The 19,587-nt window shown below is 36.1% G+C and overlaps 2 protein-coding genes across 2 annotated transcripts; both read right to left on the bottom strand.

Moving 5' to 3' along the window:
• Positions 1–7,543: 7,543 nt before the first annotated feature.
• LOC124942515 (stemmadenine O-acetyltransferase-like) lies at positions 7,544–8,731 on the bottom strand. The gene has a single exon (XM_047483039.1). It carries the CDS (start codon positions 8,729–8,731, stop codon positions 7,544–7,546), a length of 1,188 nt encoding a protein of 395 aa, XP_047338995.1.
• A 6,745-nt stretch (positions 8,732–15,476) lies between these two features.
• LOC124942504 (stemmadenine O-acetyltransferase-like) lies at positions 15,477–16,664 on the bottom strand. The gene has a single exon (XM_047483028.1). The coding sequence runs from the start codon at positions 16,662–16,664 to the stop codon at positions 15,477–15,479; it is 1,188 nt and encodes a 395-aa protein (XP_047338984.1).
• Positions 16,665–19,587: the final 2,923 nt, after the last annotated feature.

Here is a 19,587-nt window from a genome sequence, read left to right as displayed (position 1 = left end):
GATGTCATATTGTAGAGGAGCGAGTCTAGTGTATGCTTCAGGTTATCATAGATTTGACATTGATAACAACTCATTACATAACTAACACATTCTTGTTTAAGGTTTTGCCAATAATACCCTAAACAGAGTATTTTCTTGGCTAAATTCATTCCATTCATGTATGGGACGCATGTTCATGCATGCACTTCTTCCATGATCCTCTTGGATTCAAGATTATCTATAAGAGCATGTATTGACTAATGAAAGATCGACGGTAAAACCTGTTGACGATCCAAGGGTAGTTGGAGAAATATTGACGTAGCGCCCGTCATTCCTTAGCTCGGAAGTGGGGAGGATATTCTCCGTATTCGATATACTTCTAATGAGTAACGTACCAAAGTTTAGCAGCATTCTCACATGAAATTACTACTCTCGATTCAAAAGCAATTTGTTTCTTTTGTTGGATTTTTAATAGTTTGACTTTAATTCCATTGCAAATTTAAGTCATGGCTGCCAAAGTACTCAGGACATCCGCAGAGCGATTTTGACTTCTTATGGTGTGAACAAATGATACTTGATCGAATTTGTTCGTGAGTTTGGTCAGGCGGGCATGGTAGGGTTTCAAGTTTTCCCTTTACACTTGCCACGTTCCATTGCATTGGGATATGACCAAGTTAGAGTCTCCAATGACTTTTAGCCTCCTGAAGTTGGTGAAGGCTTCAAGTGGATCGAATAAGCCAAAAGACATAAATGACATTTTGGTTGTTCTTCATTCCACTTTCCGGAATAATTAGTGATTCTGCCTATATATGTAGGGGAAATGATCACCATGATAGGGTGATCATTTCACCTTTCGAATTAGCTGATTTGGTTGACAGCGGAGAAAATTCCATCTTTGAAAAATCTAAGATGGATTTGTTCTTATCCTTTATCCTTCCGGTGATTGCGTTGGAGAAGACGATTAAGGCGTGAAATGACGTCGTTTCGGGTGAGAACGCTGACATGGAGCGGTCTATTAGCGTTCCATCCACATTTTAGTTGTTCCGTCACATTCTCGATGACGGAGTTAACGCTCACGTTAGTCGATTTGCTACTCCGCGAGTGCATTGATGCGTTAGATGAAAATCCAACTCTTATCCAATGAACGTGGTTTTTCCTGTAATTTTCTTCTAGGATTTCGGCTACACCCGATTACAATTTTATTTTTATTTTAAAATTTTAAGGGTTTGTTTGAAATTGATTTTTCTTTCACTTTTTGGATTTAATTTTGATCTTTTTAAATACACAAAATATTAAAATAAATATGAAAAATATTTTGCCAATTTATTTATTTGTTTTTGTATATTTTAGGGTTAAATAAATAATTTTGGGGATGAAATGGGTACCTCATTTCATCCTAAATTATTTATTTTAATCCTTGATTTTTCTAAAATTATTTTAAGATAAAATAAGTATAACATTTATCCCAAATAATTTAATTTTTTGTTTGGCCATTTTTCTTAATTAATTATATTTTAATTATCACAATAATTAGACTAATTAATTATTTTAATTCTGTCCAAATTAATTATTTTAATTTTATTTATTCAAAAATAAATCAAAATATTTTTTATTTAGAAATTGGGTATGTAGATTTTTAGTTCTTACAAATTTATTATGAAATTTATAAATTGCAATTAAAATTAAAAGATTTTCAACACATACACACATCTTTTTATTTTGAAAATCTTGATCAAAGACTTTTAAGCCGAACCTAAACACAAAAGGCAAAAAAGATAATGAAGCCTTGAGGCTCAAGTAATGAATTTATAACCGTAGGCGTGTTAAGTTTTATCATATTCCCGACGCTTTGTCTTGTGTCGTCGATTTCTTTTGATTAAGAGTTTCAATCTGAAACATAAATTTAATGTTGAGTTATGGAGCCTACACTTATAATAAATTCTAAATTGTTAATTAGAGTTTATTGGGTTTTGTTTTTGGTTTTGGGCTTGGGCCTGACCAAAGTTATGTGGGTTTAAATATGTGATTATTAAGGGTTTACATTGTCAAGAAAATTTCTAGAGAGATAAAGTGTGAGGCAAAAACTCTGTATTCCTTCTTCTTCTTCATAGTAAATCTGGTGGTGGCTGAAGTGGATGTAGCTCAATTTGAGTGAACCACTATAAATCTGTGTGTTCTTATGTTCTTCTTTCTTGTGTTTTTACAGATTGTTTTCAAGCAGGTCGGATTTGGGAAATACAAATCCCAACAACTGGTATCAGAGCAGCTAGGCTAGATCTGAGCATTGGAAACAATGGAAAATTAAAACAGTATAGGACATGGGATTGGAAGATTTGATGGGACAGATTATGCCTTCTAGAGAATGCAGATTGAAGATTATCTCTATGGAAAGAAGTTTCATGTTCCTTTGAGTGCGAAACTAGATAAGATGGATGAAACTAAATGGAAACTCCTTGATAGACAAGTTTTGGGAGTTGTCTGATTGACGCTAGCCAAGATTGTTGCTCACAATGTAGCAAAGGAGAATACCACCATGGGTCTGATGAAAGCTCTTTCTGATATGTATGAGAAACTATCTGCTAACAACAAAGTACACTTAATGAAAAGACTCTTTTAATTAAGAATGGTTGATGGTACTTCTATCACTGCTCATTTGAATGAATTCAATACAATTGTGAATCAATTGCTATCTGTTGAGATTGATTTTGGGGATGAAGTTAGTGCCCTGATTTTGTTAGCATCTCTACCAAATAGTTGGGAACCTATGAGGGCAGCAATTAGTAATTCAGTTGGAAATGCTAAACTGAAATTTATTGAAGTTAGAGATCGTATTCTTGCTGAAGAGGTTCGTAAAATTGATTCTGGTGAAATATTCAAAGGTTCTGCTCTGAATGTGGAAAATAGGGGTAGAGATAATGATAGAAATTTCAACCGAGGTAAGAGCAGATCTATGTCAAGGAGCAGGAGGAGTCTGTCCAAGTCTGGGCGGACATTTAAGTGCTGGAATTGTGGTAAACAGGGTCATTTAAAGAGGAACTGCAAAGCACCGAAGAAAAATGGTGATGATAAAAATGATGCAGCCAACGTTGTTACAGAATCTGTCACTGATGCGTTACTTCTGTCTGTTGATAGCCCGATAGATTCATGGGTTTTGGACTCAGGAGCGTCTTTCCACACCATTACCCACAAAGAATTAATGGAGAATTATGTGGCTGGAAACTATGGGAAAGTTTATCTCGCAGATGGTGAGCCACTAGATATTGTTGGCATGGGGGACATCAAATTGAAGATGGCAAATGGTTATGTTTGGAAGATTAATAAGGTGAGACACATTCCAAGTTTAATGCGCAATCTGATCTCTGTTACACAACTTGATGAAGAAGGTCACAATTTCAGTTGTGGAAATGGTGCATGGAAGGTGACTAAATGAGCAATTGTTGTTGCTCGAGGTCACAAAACTAGAACGTTGTACACGACTTCAACTTGCAGAGAAACAGTTGCTGCTGTAGTTGATGACTTGAAGAATAGTGAACTGTGGCATTGCAGGTTGGACCATATGAGCGAAAAAGGGATGAAGATTCTTTTGAAGAATGGACAGATTCCAGAACTGAAGTCTGTTGAACATCAGTTATGTGAAAATTGCATTCTTGGAAAACAGAAACGGGTGAGTTTCTTAAAGATTGGGAAGGAGCTCAAGAAAAAAAAACTAGAGTTGGTACACACTGATGTGTGGGGACCTGCATCTGTTTCTTCTATTGGCAGATCACAATACTATGTGACGTTTATAGATGATTCGACAAGAAAGGTATGAGTATATTTTATGAAGCATAAGTCTGAAAAATTTGCTATTTTCAAGAAATGGAAGGCTTTGGTTGAAAATGAAACAAATCAGAAAGTTAAGTGCTTGAGATCCAATAACGGAAGTGAATATATCAATTCAGATTTCAAAGAGTATTGTGCTGTGAATGGGATCAGTATGGTGAAGACTATTCCCCGAACGCCTCAAGAGAATGGAGTAGCTGAACGAATGAATCGAAAATTGAACGAGCGTGATAGAAGCATGAGATTGCATGCAGGGCTGCCTAAAACCTTCTGGGCAGAAGCTATTAATACTGCTGCTTATTTGATAAACATGGGACCCTATGTTCCTCTTGAATTCAGAATTCCTGAAGAAGCTTGGAGCAATAAAAAGGTAAACCTTTCTTATTTGAAAGTGTTTGGTTGTTTATCATATGTTCATATTAATGAATGTGATAGGAGCAAGCTTGATCCAAAGTTTAATAAATATTTTTTCATTGGTTATGGTGATATCGAGTTTGGTTTTCATTTCTGGGATAATCAAAATCGGAAGATCATTCGTAGCAGAAATGTTATCTTCAATGAACATGTTCTCTACAAAGATTGTGTTGGGAAGACATCAGATGGTGATTCCAAGTTAGAAGAGACTGGTACAGTCGATTTGAGAGATTTTTCAGCTAAATATATACCGACTGTCGAAGAAGAACAATGTGTTGTTGGAGATGAAACTGTTGAGAACGTGGCCCCAGAGGTAAATCAACAAACACCGGTTATACAGTTGAGAAGATCATCAAGGAATCGAAAACCAGTTGAGAGGTGGTCTCCATCTCTGAACTATATATTGTTGACAGATAGAGGTGAACCTGAATGTTATGAGGAAGCAATACAATCTGATGAATCGGTTAAGTGGGAGTCTGCTATGAAAGATGAGATGGACTCTTTGATGTTGAATCAGACTTGGGAGCTCACTGAGCTACCAAAGGGAAAGAAAGCACTTCACAACAAATAGATCTTCAGGATTAAAGAAGAACATGATAAAATCATGAGGTACAAGGCAAAATTGATTGTGAAAGGATTTCAACATAAAGAAGGTATTGACTACAATGAGATCTTCTCTCCAGTAGTTAAATTGATCACAATCAGAACTATTTTGAGTTTGGTTGTGAAAGAAGACCTTCATCTTCAACAAATGGATGTCAAAACTATTTTTCTTCATGGTGATTTAGATGAAGAGATTTACATGCGACAACCAGAAGGATTTGAAATCAAAGGAAAAGATGAGCTTGTGTGTAAGCTTCAGAAGAGTCTGTATGGTTTGAAACAGGCTCCAAGGCAATGGTACAAGAAGTTCAATAGCTTCATGAAATGTAACAATTTTGAGGTGTGAAGCTGATCATTGCTGCTATATCAAGAGGTTTGATAAATCGTACATTATTCTTCTTCTCTACGTTGATGACATGTTGATTGTTGGAGCAAGCTTGTATGAGATTAACAAGCTCAAGAAAGAGTTGTCTAAAAAGTTTACAATAAAGGATTTGGGTGCTGCTAAACAAATACTTGGGATGAGAATTTTCAGGGATGAAGAAGTTCTCAAGCTTTCACAAGAAGAATATGTGAAGAAAGTTCTAAGCAGGTTCAACTTGTATGATGCAAAACCAGTTACTACCCCCTTAGCTAGTCACTTCAGACTATCTAAAGATCAGTCGCCTTCAACAGAGGAGGAGAAAAATTACATGGCAACTGTTCTGTATGCCTCTGCCATTGGTTGTATTATGTATGCGATGATTTGCACAAGACCAGACATAGCACATGCAGTGGGAGTTGTTAGTAGACTCATGAGCAATCCGGGTAGACAACATTGGGAAGCAGTATAGTGGATACTACGATACTTAAGAGGAAGCACGGTCTCGCTTTATGTTTTCGAAAGTCTAATATGGGTTTGGAAGGATATGTTGATGCTGACAATGGTGGTGATGTTGATAGTAGGAAGAGCACAATAGGGTATATTTATACTCTAGAAGGTACTGCAATCAGTTGGGTTTCAAAATTGCAGAAGATTGCTGCTCTTTCTAGTTGTGAGGCAGAGTATGTTGCTGTGACAGAAGCTGCTAAGGAAATGATGTGGTTACAACCCTTTTTGCGAGAATTGGGTCAGGACTACGAGGGAAGTGTGTTGCGATGCGACAGTTAGAGTGTCATTCATTTGGCAAAGAATCCTGTTTATCATGGCAGGACGAAGCATATACAAGTTCATTATCATTTCATCCGTTCAGCTTTAGAAGATGGAGTATTAGCTTTTGAGAAGATTCTCGGGAGTGAGAATCCAGCTGATATGTTGACGAAATCTGTGACAAATGAGAAACTGAAGTTGTGTGCAACTTCAGTTGGTCTTCTTCGTTAAGACATTGGATGGAAAGCCGCCACCGATCGAGAGATTATGAAGTTAGTCTCCAAGTGGGAGAGTGTTGAGTTATGGAGCCTACACTTATAATAAATTCTACATTGTTAATTAGAGTTTATTGGGTTTTCTTTTTGGTTATGGGCTTGGGCCTGACCAAAGTTATTTAGGTTTATTACCTGAATGTTTACCCTATAAATATATGATTATTAAGGGTTTACATTGTCAAGTAGGAATTATAGAGAGATAAAGTGTGAGGCAAAAACTTTGTATTCCTTCTTCTTCTTCATAGTAAATCTGATGGTGGCTGAAATGGATGTAGCTCAATTTGAGTGAACCACTATAAATCTGTGTGTTCTTGTATTCTTCTTTCTTTTGTTTTTACAGATTGTTTTCAAGCAGGTCGGATTTGGGAGATACAAATCCTAACATTTAACGGATCTTGTAGAGGACTTTTTAGGCTTTCCAAAACTTCCCAAAACACCCAAAACCATTAAGTGTAGAGGTCTAAGTGAATTTTTGAAATTAAGGATCCTTGTTGATCTTCCTTTAGTCAAAGAAACTTCAAATGCTGCGCTTATTGAGAGTTTTTCAAATGAGGCGCTTATTGACGCCATGATGAAGTCACTCATGCGTTTTGAAATTTTGGGTGTGCGAGAATGCTGCGTTGACTTCCGTTGACCTAGCTTTGAACTGCTCGATTTGACTCGATTTTTGACTCTTTTGCCATTTTGAAAGTCTTCTACACAAAATTCATGAAAAGAAAAATATTATATTTAAAGTTCATAATTTTCCAAACCGGTTAATCTAAACGTATTAAATTTCCCAAATTCTGACTTTTATGAAAAATGATGTTTGGGTGTAAACAAGCCTTGAAATTGTTGTTATATACAATTTTCCCAATAGCAATATTATACTTAAAATTCATGATCATCCAAATTGATAATTCTGAAGGTGTTGGGTTATCCGAATTCTGAGTATTTTCAAAAATTGATATGTAAACCGGTTTCAAATGATCATTTAAAGTTGATCTTGAAAATTATTTCCGATTTTTTTTTCTATTGGTTTAGTAATCAAGTATGATTATCATACTAGACCAAATAGATTTATTTTAATTTTGAGGTGAGAAAATAGTTGTTTACCAATCGAAATTTAGTATATTATATACCATTCAGACAAATTTTACATGTAAATATATTAATATTTTATAAAAGAAAATTCTATTTTATTTAATTATATATATATATATATATATATATTATTTTTTTGAAATATGTAAATTAACTAATTATATAAATACATAACAACAAATTTATATTTCAAAGCTGAAAGATTAGATGGAATGATGTCTAGTTGATGCAAGTTAATTTACGTTGATGATGATGTATTAGCTCTAACAAAAGCATGCTGAAAACGAGCCATGTCTTGTTCATTCATAGTGACCCACGCCTCTATACCTTCTCCGCATTTTGAATCCAGTAGAATAGCGCCGTTCTTGTTGATCAAACTGCCTAAGCTCGCCCAAACAGGCTTCCCCATACCAAAATCAACATTATAAACTGGAAACCTGCACCAACTGCTAAATTTAAAGATATTGGCATCCTCTCTTGTTGACAGCTCCTCTACCTTCATCCAATTTTTCATCATCACTGCATACCCTTCATCCCCTTGAATACGCCTTATGTACTCGTCGTCAATTCTCCGGATCCCTTCCCTCACCTTCCTTCCCATCACTGTTAAATCATTCGAGTCTTCGTAGCTGCAATATGCATATGCCAGCACAACGAGATTCCCAATTGCATGCTCCGACAATGGAGGCACCATTCGGCTCCTTAGGTTCACCGCCTGAAATGTGATGTATGGTTTGTCAGGCTTATCGACCGTAGCGTACTTCCATATGAAAGTCGATACTACTTCCACTCGGGTTGGAATGGGATGATCATGATCAATTTTCGCCTTTGCTCTCATTGAACTTATCTTACTTGCGTCAAAAACAAACCTCCTAGTGACAAGGGTCTCTTTACAGTCTTCGGATTGAGGATTGTAGTCGTGTTTCTCCTTTGGCGGAAAGAGGGATGATGAGGGAAAGCTCGGCTTCAAGGTATTAATCGTGTTATCATGTTGACGACATATGGTAGCCCACGATGTCATGAATGAGAAAAATGAGACCCCGTCTGCAATCTTATGTGGGACATAGGTGCCAATTGCGATACCTCCGCAGTTAAAGTAGTTAACTTGGATTGCGAAAATCTCATCTTCTTCTTCACCATTTCCCATCAAGATGGGTATGAGCGGGTCAACCATTTCTGTTTCGTGGCACTCGATCACGTCCATGATCATTGAATCGACTTTCGCCTCCAAATATCGAACGCCCATGTCGTTGCAGTCTATTGAGTTGTCGCATCTATTGAGCCTCCCTGCAAAAGGGTAGAACATGGTCAGGGTTTGGGAGAGCGATTCTCTAAGGCGGGAAGAGATGAGTTCAAGTTGTGCGATGGAAGTGGTTTGGAACTGGTGATGGTAATAGAGAATTGTGGGGATGAAGAAACTAGGCATTAATTGATCACCATGATAGGGTGATCATTTCACCTTTCGAATTAGCTGATTTGGTTGACAGCGGAGAAAATTCCATCTTTGAAAAATCTAAGATGGATTTGTTCTTATCCTTTATCCTTCCGGTGATTGCGTTGGAGAAGACGATTAAGGCGTGAAATGACGTCGTTTCGGGTGAGAACGCTGACATGGAGCGGTCTATTAGCGTTCCATCCACATTTTAGTTGTTCCGTCACATTCTAGATGACGGAGTTAACGCTCACGTTAGTCGATTTGCTACTCCGCGAGTGCATTGATGCGTTAGATGAAAATCCAACTCTTATCCAATGAACGTGGTTTTTCCTGTAATTTTCTTCTAGGATTTCGGCTACACCCGATTACAATTTTATTTTTATTTTAAAATTTTAAGGGTTTGTTTGAAATTGATTTTTCTTTCACTTTTTGGATTTAATTTTGATCTTTTTAAATACACAAAATATTAAAATAAATATGAAAAATATTTTGCCAATTTATTTATTTGTTTTTGTATATTTTAGGGTTAAATAAATAATTTTGGGGATGAAATGGGTACCTCATTTCATCCTAAATTATTTATTTTAATCCTTGATTTTTCTAAAATTATTTTAAGATAAAATAAGTATAACATTTATCCCAAATAATTTAATTTTTTGTTTGGCCATTTTTCTTAATTAATTATATTTTAATTATCACAATAATTAGACTAATTAATTATTTTAATTCTGTCCAAATTAATTATTTTAATTTTATTTATTCAAAAATAAATCAAAATATTTTTTATTTAGAAATTGGGTATGTAGATTTTTAGTTCTTACAAATTTATTATGAAATTTATAAATTGCAATTAAAATTAAAAGATTTTCAACACATACACACATCTTTTTATTTTGAAAATCTTGATCAAAGACTTTTAAGCCGAACCTAAACACAAAAGGCAAAAAAGATAATGAAGCCTTGAGGCTCAAGTAATGAATTTATAACCGTAGGCGTGTTAAGTTTTATCATATTCCCGACGCTTTGTCTTGTGTCGTCGATTTCTTTTGATTAAGAGTTTCAATCTGAAACATAAATTTAATGTTGAGTTATGGAGCCTACACTTATAATAAATTCTAAATTGTTAATTAGAGTTTATTGGGTTTTGTTTTTGGTTTTGGGCTTGGGCCTGACCAAAGTTATGTGGGTTTAAATATGTGATTATTAAGGGTTTACATTGTCAAGAAAATTTCTAGAGAGATAAAGTGTGAGGCAAAAACTCTGTATTCCTTCTTCTTCTTCATAGTAAATCTGGTGGTGGCTGAAGTGGATGTAGCTCAATTTGAGTGAACCACTATAAATCTGTGTGTTCTTATGTTCTTCTTTCTTGTGTTTTTACAGATTGTTTTCAAGCAGGTCGGATTTGGGAAATACAAATCCCAACAACTGGTATCAGAGCAGCTAGGCTAGATCTGAGCATTGGAAACAATGGAAAATTAAAACAGTATAGGACATGGGATTGGAAGATTTGATGGGACAGATTATGCCTTCTAGAGAATGCAGATTGAAGATTATCTCTATGGAAAGAAGTTTCATGTTCCTTTGAGTGCGAAACTAGATAAGATGGATGAAACTAAATGGAAACTCCTTGATAGACAAGTTTTGGGAGTTGTCTGATTGACGCTAGCCAAGATTGTTGCTCACAATGTAGCAAAGGAGAATACCACCATGGGTCTGATGAAAGCTCTTTCTGATATGTATGAGAAACTATCTGCTAACAACAAAGTACACTTAATGAAAAGACTCTTTTAATTAAGAATGGTTGATGGTACTTCTATCACTGCTCATTTGAATGAATTCAATACAATTGTGAATCAATTGCTATCTGTTGAGATTGATTTTGGGGATGAAGTTAGTGCCCTGATTTTGTTAGCATCTCTACCAAATAGTTGGGAACCTATGAGGGCAGCAATTAGTAATTCAGTTGGAAATGCTAAACTGAAATTTATTGAAGTTAGAGATCGTATTCTTGCTGAAGAGGTTCGTAAAATTGATTCTGGTGAAATATTCAAAGGTTCTGCTCTGAATGTGGAAAATAGGGGTAGAGATAATGATAGAAATTTCAACCGAGGTAAGAGCAGATCTATGTCAAGGAGCAGGAGGAGTCAGTCCAAGTCTGGGCGGACATTTAAGTGCTGGAATTGTGGTAAACAGGGTCATTTAAAGAGGAACTGCAAAGCACCGAAGAAAAATGGTGATGATAAAAATGATGCAGCCAACGTTGTTACAGAATCTGTCACTGATGCGTTACTTCTGTCTGTTGATAGCCCGATAGATTCATGGGTTTTGGACTCAGGAGCGTCTTTCCACACCATTACCCACAAAGAATTAATGGAGAATTATGTGGCTGGAAACTATGGGAAAGTTTATCTCGCAGATGGTGAGCCACTAGATATTGTTGGCATGGGGGACATCAAATTGAAGATGGCAAATGGTTATGTTTGGAAGATTAATAAGGTGAGACACATTCCAAGTTTAATGCGCAATCTGATCTCTGTTACACAACTTGATGAAGAAGGTCACAATTTCAGTTGTGGAAATGGTGCATGGAAGGTGACTAAATGAGCAATTGTTGTTGCTCGAGGTCACAAAACTAGAACGTTGTACACGACTTCAACTTGCAGAGAAACAGTTGCTGCTGTAGTTGATGACTTGAAGAATAGTGAACTGTGGCATTGCAGGTTGGACCATATGAGCGAAAAAGGGATGAAGATTCTTTTGAAGAATGGACAGATTCCAGAACTGAAGTCTGTTGAACATCAGTTATGTGAAAATTGCATTCTTGGAAAACAGAAACGGGTGAGTTTCTTAAAGATTGGGAAGGAGCTCAAGAAAAAAAAACTAGAGTTGGTACACACTGATGTGTGGGGACCTGCATCTGTTTCTTCTATTGGCAGATCACAATACTATGTGACGTTTATAGATGATTCGACAAGAAAGGTATGAGTATATTTTATGAAGCATAAGTCTGAAAAATTTGCTATTTTCAAGAAATGGAAGGCTTTGGTTGAAAATGAAACAAATCAGAAAGTTAAGTGCTTGAGATCCAATAACGGAAGTGAATATATCAATTCAGATTTCAAAGAGTATTGTGCTGTGAATGGGATCAGTATGGTGAAGACTATTCCCCGAACGCCTCAAGAGAATGGAGTAGCTGAACGAATGAATCGAAAATTGAACGAGCGTGATAGAAGCATGAGATTGCATGCAGGGCTGCCTAAAACCTTCTGGGCAGAAGCTATTAATACTGCTGCTTATTTGATAAACATGGGACCCTATGTTCCTCTTGAATTCAGAATTCCTGAAGAAGCTTGGAGCAATAAAAAGGTAAACCTTTCTTATTTGAAAGTGTTTGGTTGTTTATCATATGTTCATATTAATGAATGTGATAGGAGCAAGCTTGATCCAAAGTTTAATAAATATTTTTTCATTGGTTATGGTGATATCGAGTTTGGTTTTCATTTCTGGGATAATCAAAATCGGAAGATCATTCGTAGCAGAAATGTTATCTTCAATGAACATGTTCTCTACAAAGATTGTGTTGGGAAGACATCAGATGGTGATTCCAAGTTAGAAGAGACTGGTACAGTCGATTTGAGAGATTTTTCAGCTAAATATATACCGACTGTCGAAGAAGAACAATGTGTTGTTGGAGATGAAACTGTTGAGAACGTGGCCCCAGAGGTAAATCAACAAACACCGGTTATACAGTTGAGAAGATCATCAAGGAATCGAAAACCAGTTGAGAGGTGGTCTCCATCTCTGAACTATATATTGTTGACAGATAGAGGTGAACCTGAATGTTATGAGGAAGCAATACAATCTGATGAATCGGTTAAGTGGGAGTCTGCTATGAAAGATGAGATGGACTCTTTGATGTTGAATCAGACTTGGGAGCTCACTGAGCTACCAAAGGGAAAGAAAGCACTTCACAACAAATAGATCTTCAGGATTAAAGAAGAACATGATAAAATCATGAGGTACAAGGCAAAATTGATTGTGAAAGGATTTCAACATAAAGAAGGTATTGACTACAATGAGATCTTCTATCCAGTAGTTAAATTGATCACAATCAGAACTATTTTGAGTTTGGTTGTGAAAGAAGACCTTCATCTTCAACAAATGGATGTCAAAACTATTTTTCTTCATGGTGATTTAGATGAAGAGATTTACATGCGACAACCAGAAGGATTTGAAATCAAAGGAAAAGATGAGCTTGTGTTTAAGCTTCAGAAGAGTCTGTATGGTTTGAAACAGGCTCCAAGGCAATGGTACAAGAAGTTCAATAGCTTCATGAAAAGTAACAATTTTGAGGTGTGAAGCTGATCATTGCTGCTATATCAAGAGGTTTGATAAATCGTACATTATTCTTCTTCTCTACGTTGATGACATGTTGATTGTTGGAGCAAGCTTGTATGAGATTAACAAGCTCAAGAAAGAGTTGTCTGAAAAGTTTACAATAAAGGATTTGGGTGCTGCTAAACAAATACTTGGGATGAGAATTTTCAGGGATGAAGAAGTTCTCAAGCTTTCACAAGAAGAATATGTGAAGAAAGTTCTAAGCAGGTTCAACTTGTATGATGCAAAACCAGTTACTACCCCCTTAGCTAGTCACTTCAGACTATCTAAAGATCAGTCGCCTTCAACAGAGGAGGAGAAAAATTACATGGCAACTGTTCTGTATGCCTCTGCCATTGGTTGTATTATGTATGCGATGATTTGCACAAGACCAGACATAGCACATGCAGTGGGAGTTGTTAGTAGACTCATGAGCAATCCGGGTAGACAACATTGGGAAGCAGTATAGTGGATACTACGATACTTAAGAGGAAGCACGGTCTCGCTTTATGTTTTCGAAAGTCTAATATGGGTTTGGAAGGATATGTTGATGCTGACAATGGTGGTGATGTTGATAGTAGGAAGAGCACAATAGGGTATATTTATACTCTAGAAGGTACTGCAATCAGTTGGGTTTCAAAATTGCAGAAGATTGCTGCTCTTTCTAGTTGTGAGGCAGAGTATGTTGCTGTGACAGAAGCTGCTAAGGAAATGATGTGGTTACAACCCTTTTTGCGAGAATTGGGTCAGGACTACGAGGGAAGTGTGTTGCGATGCGACAGTTAGAGTGTCATTCATTTGGCAAAGAATCCTGTTTATCATGGCAGGACGAAGCATATACAAGTTCATTATCATTTCATCCGTTCAGCTTTAGAAGATGGAGTATTAGCTTTTGAGAAGATTCTCGGGAGTGAGAATCCAGCTGATATGTTGACGAAATCTGTGACAAATGAGAAACTGAAGTTGTGTGCAACTTCAGTTGGTCTTCTTCGTTAAGACATTGGATGGAAAGCCGCCACCGATCGAGAGATTATGAAGTTAGTCTCCAAGTGGGAGAGTGTTGAGTTATGGAGCCTACACTTATAATAAATTCTACATTGTTAATTAGAGTTTATTGGGTTTTCTTTTTGGTTTTGGGCTTGGGCCTGACCAAAGTTATTTAGGTTTATTACCTGAATGTTTACCCTATAAATATATGATTATTAAGGGTTTACATTGTCAAGTAGGAATTATAGAGAGATAAAGTGTGAGGCAAAAACTTTGTATTCCTTCTTCTTCTTCATAGTAAATCTGATGGTGGCTGAAATGGATGTAGCTCAATTTGAGTGAACCACTATAAATCTGTGTGTTCTTGTATTCTTCTTTCTTTTGTTTTTACAGATTGTTTTCAAGCAGGTCGGATTTGGGAGATACAAATCCTAACATTTAACGGATCTTGTAGAGGACTTTTTAGGCTTTCCAAAACTTCCCAAAACACCCAAAACCATTAAGTGTAGAGGTCTAAGTGAATTTTTGAAATTAAGGATCCTTGTTGATCTTCCTTTAGTCAAAGAAACTTCAAATGCTGCGCTTATTGAGAGTTTTTCAAATGAGGCGCTTATTGACGCCATGATGAAGTCACTCATGCGTTTTGAAATTTTGGGTGTGCGAGAATGCTGCGTTGACTTCCGTTGACCTAGCTTTGAACTGCTCGATTTGACTCGATTTTTGACTCTTTTGCCATTTTGAAAGTCTTCTACACAAAATTCATGAAAAGAAAAATATTATATTTAAAGTTCATAATTTTCCAAACCGGTTAATCTAAACGTATTAAATTTCCCAAATTCTGACTTTTATGAAAAATGATGTTTGGGTGTAAACAAGCCTTGAAATTGTTGTTATATACAATTTTCCCAATAGCAATATTATACTTAAAATTCATGATCATCCAAATTGATAATTCTGAAGGTGTTGGGTTATCCGAATTCTGAGTATTTTCAAAAATTGATATGTAAACCGGTTTCAAATGATCATTTAAAGTTGATCTTGAAAATTATTTCCGATTTTTTTTTCTATTGGTTTAGTAATCAAGTATGATTATCATACTAGACCAAATAGATTTATTTTAATTTTGAGGTGAGAAAATAGTTGTTTACCAATCGAAATTTAGTATATTATATACCATTCAGACAAATTTTACATGTAAATATATTAATATTTTATAAAAGAAAATTCTATTTTATTTAATTATATATATATATATATATATATTATTTTTTTGAAATATGTAAATTAACTAATTATATAAATACATAACAACAAATTTATATTTCAAAGCTGAAAGATTAGATGGAATGATGTCTAGTTGATGCAAGTTAATTTACGTTGATGATGATGTATTAGCTCTAACAAAAGCATGCTGAAAACGAGCCATGTCTTGTTCATTCATAGTGACCCACGCCTCTATACCTTCTCCGCATTTTGAATCCAGTAGAATAGCGCCGTTCTTGTTGATCAAACTGCCTAAGCTCGCCCAAACAGGCTTCCCCATACCAAAATCAACATTATAAACTGGAAACCTGCACCAACTGCTAAATTTAAAGATATTGGCATCCTCTCTTGTTGACAGCTCCTCTACCTTCATCCAATTTTTCATCATCACTGCATACCCTTCATCCCCTTGAATACGCCTTATGTACTCGTCGTCAATTCTCCGGATCCCTTCCCTCACCTTCCTTCCCATCACTGTTAAATCATTCGAGTCTTCGTAGCTGCAATATGCATATGCCAGCACAACGAGATTCCCAATTGCATGCTCCGACAATGGAGGCACCATTCGGCTCCTTAGGTTCACCGCCTGAAATGTGATGTATGGTTTGTCAGGCTTATCGACCGTAGCGTACTTCCATATGAAAGTCGATACTACTTCCACTCGGGTTGGAATGGGATGATCATGATCAATTTTCGCCTTTGCTCTCATTGAACTTATCTTACTTGCGTTAAAAACAAACCTCCTAGTGACAAGGGTCTCTTTACAGTCTTCGGATTGAGGATTGTAGTCGTGTTTCTCCTTTGGCGGGAAGAGGGATGATGAGGGAAAGCTCGGCTTCAAGGTATTAATCGTGTTATCATGTTGGCGACATATGGTAGCCCACGATGTCATGAATGAGAAAAATGAGACCCCGTCTGCAATCTTATGTGGGACATAGGTGCCAATTGCGATACCTCCGCAGTTAAAGTAGTTAACTTGGATTGCGAAAATCTCATCTTCTTCTTCACCATTTCCCATCAAGATGGGTATGAGCGGGTCAACCATTTCTGTTTCGTGGCACTCGATCACGTCCATGATCATTGAATCGACTTTCGCCTCCAAATATCGAACGCCCATGTCGTTGCAGTCTATTGAGTTGTCGCATCTATTGAGCCTCCCTGCAAAAGGGTAGAACATGGTCAGGGTTTGGGAGAGCGATTCTCTAAGGCGGGAAGAGATGAGTTCAAGTTGTGCGATGGAAGTGGTTTGGAACTGGTGATGGTAATAGAGAATTGTGGGGATGAAGAAACTAGGCATTAATTGATCACCATGATAGGGTGATCATTTCACCTTTCGAATTAGCTGATTTGGTTGACAGCGGAGAAAATTCCATCTTTGAAAAATCTAAGATGGATTTGTTCTTATCCTTTATCCTTCCGGTGATTGCGTTGGAGAAGACGATTAAGGCGTGAAATGACGTCGTTTCGGGTGAGAACGCTGACATGGAGCGGTCTATTAGCGTTCCATCCACATTTTAGTTGTTCCGTCACATTCTAGATGACGGAGTTAACGCTCACGTTAGTCGATTTGCTACTCCGCGAGTGCATTGATGCGTTAGATGAAAATCCAACTCTTATCCAATGAACGTGGTTTTTCCTGTAATTTTCTTCTAGGATTTCGGCTACACCCGATTACAATTTTATTTTTATTTTAAAATTTTAAGGGTTTGTTTGAAATTGATTTTTCTTTCACTTTTTGGATTTAATTTTGATCTTTTTAAATACACAAAATATTAAAATAAATATGAAAAATATTTTGCCAATTTATTTATTTGTTTTTGTATATTTTAGGGTTAAATAAATAATTTTGGGGATGAAATGGGTACCTCATTTCATCCTAAATTATTTATTTTAATCCTTGATTTTTCTAAAATTATTTTAAGATAAAATAAGTATAACATTTATCCCAAATAATTTAATTTTTTGTTTGGCCATTTTTCTTAATTAATTATATTTTAATTATCACAATAATTAGACTAATTAATTATTTTAATTCTGTCCAAATTAATTATTTTAATTTTATTTATTCAAAAATAAATCAAAATATTTTTTATTTAGAAATTGGGTATGTAGATTTTTAGTTCTTACAAATTTATTATGAAATTTATAAATTGCAATTAAAATTAAAAGATTTTCAACACATACACACATCTTTTTATTTTGAAAATCTTGATCAAAGACTTTTAAGCCGAACCTAAACACAAAAGGCAAAAAAGATAATGAAGCTTTGAGGCTCAAGTAATGAATTTATAACCGTAGGCGTGTTAAGTTTTATCATATTCCCGACGCTTTGTCTTGTGTCGTCGATTTCTTTTGATTAAGAGTTTCAATCTGAAACATAAATTTAATGTTGAGTTATGGAGCCTACACTTATAATAAATTCTAAATTGTTAATTAGAGTTTATTGGGTTTTGTTTTTGGTTTTGGGCTTGGGCCTGACCAAAGTTATGTGGGTTTAAATATGTGATTATTAAGGGTTTACATTGTCAAGAAAATTTCTAGAGAGATAAAGTGTGAGGCAAAAACTCTGTATTCCTTCTTCTTCTTCATAGTAAATCTGGTGGTGGCTGAAGTGGATGTAGCTCAATTTGAGTGAACCACTATAAATCTGTGTGTTCTTATGTTCTTCTTTCTTGTGTTTTTACAGATTGTTTTCAAGCAGGTCGGATTTGGGAAATACAAATCCCAACAACTGGTATCAGAGCAGCTAGGCTAGATCTGAGCATTGGAAACAATGGAAAATTAAAACAGTATAGGACATGGGATTGGAAGATTTGATGGGACAGATTATGCCTTCTAGAGAATGCAGATTGAAGATTATCTCTATGGAAAGAAGTTTCATGTTCCTTTGAGTGCGAAACTAGATAAGATGGATGAAACTAAATGGAAACTCCTTGATAGACAAGTTTTGGGAGTTGTCTGATTGACGCTAGCCAAGATTGTTGCTCACAATGTAGCAAAGGAGAATACCACCATGGGTCTGATGAAAGCTCTTTCTGATATGTATGAGAAACTATCTGCTAACAACAAAGTACACTTAATGAAAAGACTCTTTTAATTAAGAATGGTTGATGGTACTTCTATCACTGCTCATTTGAATGAATTCAATACAATTGTGAATCAATTGCTATCTGTTGAGATTGATTTTGGGGATGAAGTTAGTGCCCTGATTTTGTTAGCATCTCTACCAAATAGTTGGGAACCTATGAGGGCAGCAATTAGTAATTCAGTTGGAAATGCTAAACTGAAATTTATTGAAGTTAGAGATCGTATTCTTGCTGAAGAGGTTCGTAAAATTGATTCTGGTGAAATATTCAAAGGTTCTGCTCTGAATGTGGAAAATAGGGGTAGAGATAATGATAGAAATTTCAACCGAGGTAAGAGCAGATCTATGTCAAGGAGCAGGAGGAGTCAGTCCAAGTCTGGGCGGACATTTAAGTGCTGGAATTGTGGTAAACAGGGTCATTTAAAGAGGAACTGCAAAGCACCGAAGAAAAATGGTGATGATAAAAATGATGCAGCCAACGTTGTTACAGAATCTGTCACTGATGCGTTACTTCTGTCTGTTGATAGCCCGATAGATTCATGGGTTTTGGACTCAGGAGCGTCTTTCCACACCATTACCCACAAAGAATTAATGGAGAATTATGTGGCTGGAAACTATGGGAAAGTTTATCTCGCAGATGGTGAGCCACTAGATATTGTTGGCATGGGGGACATCAAATTGAAGATGGCAAATGGTTATGTTTGGAAGATTAATAAGGTGAGACACATTCCAAGTTTAATGCGCAATCTGATCTCTGTTACACAACTTGATGAAGAAGGTCACAATTTCAGTTGTGGAAATGGTGCATGGAAGGTGACTAAATGAGCAATTGTTGTTGCTCGAGGTCACAAAACTAGAACGTTGTACACGACTTCAACTTGCAGAGAAACAGTTGCTGCTGTAGTTGATGACTTGAAGAATAGTGAACTGTGGCATTGCAGGTTGGACCATATGAGCGAAAAAGGGATGAAGATTCTTTTGAAGAATGGACAGATTCCAGAACTGAAGTCTGTTGAACATCAGTTATGTGAAAATTGCATTCTTGGAAAACAGAAACGGGTGAGTTTCTTAAAGATTGGGAAGGAGCTCAAGAAAAAAAAACTAGAGTTGGTACACACTGATGTGTGGGGACCTG

Source organism: Impatiens glandulifera, chromosome 1 (genome assembly GCF_907164915.1).
Source record: "Impatiens glandulifera chromosome 1, dImpGla2.1, whole genome shotgun sequence".
Classification (NCBI taxonomy): domain Eukaryota; kingdom Viridiplantae; phylum Streptophyta; class Magnoliopsida; order Ericales; family Balsaminaceae; genus Impatiens; species Impatiens glandulifera.
The sequence above is the reverse complement of the archived record's forward strand: the minus strand, read 5'-3'. Positions and strand labels throughout refer to the sequence as shown.

Excerpts from the sequence above, each read along its gene's own strand:
- LOC124942515 (XM_047483039.1), bottom strand. The coding sequence starts at position 8,731 with ATGCCTAGTTTCTTCATCCCCACAATTCTCTATTACCATCACCAGTTC.
- LOC124942504 (XM_047483028.1), bottom strand. The coding sequence starts at position 16,664 with ATGCCTAGTTTCTTCATCCCCACAATTCTCTATTACCATCACCAGTTC.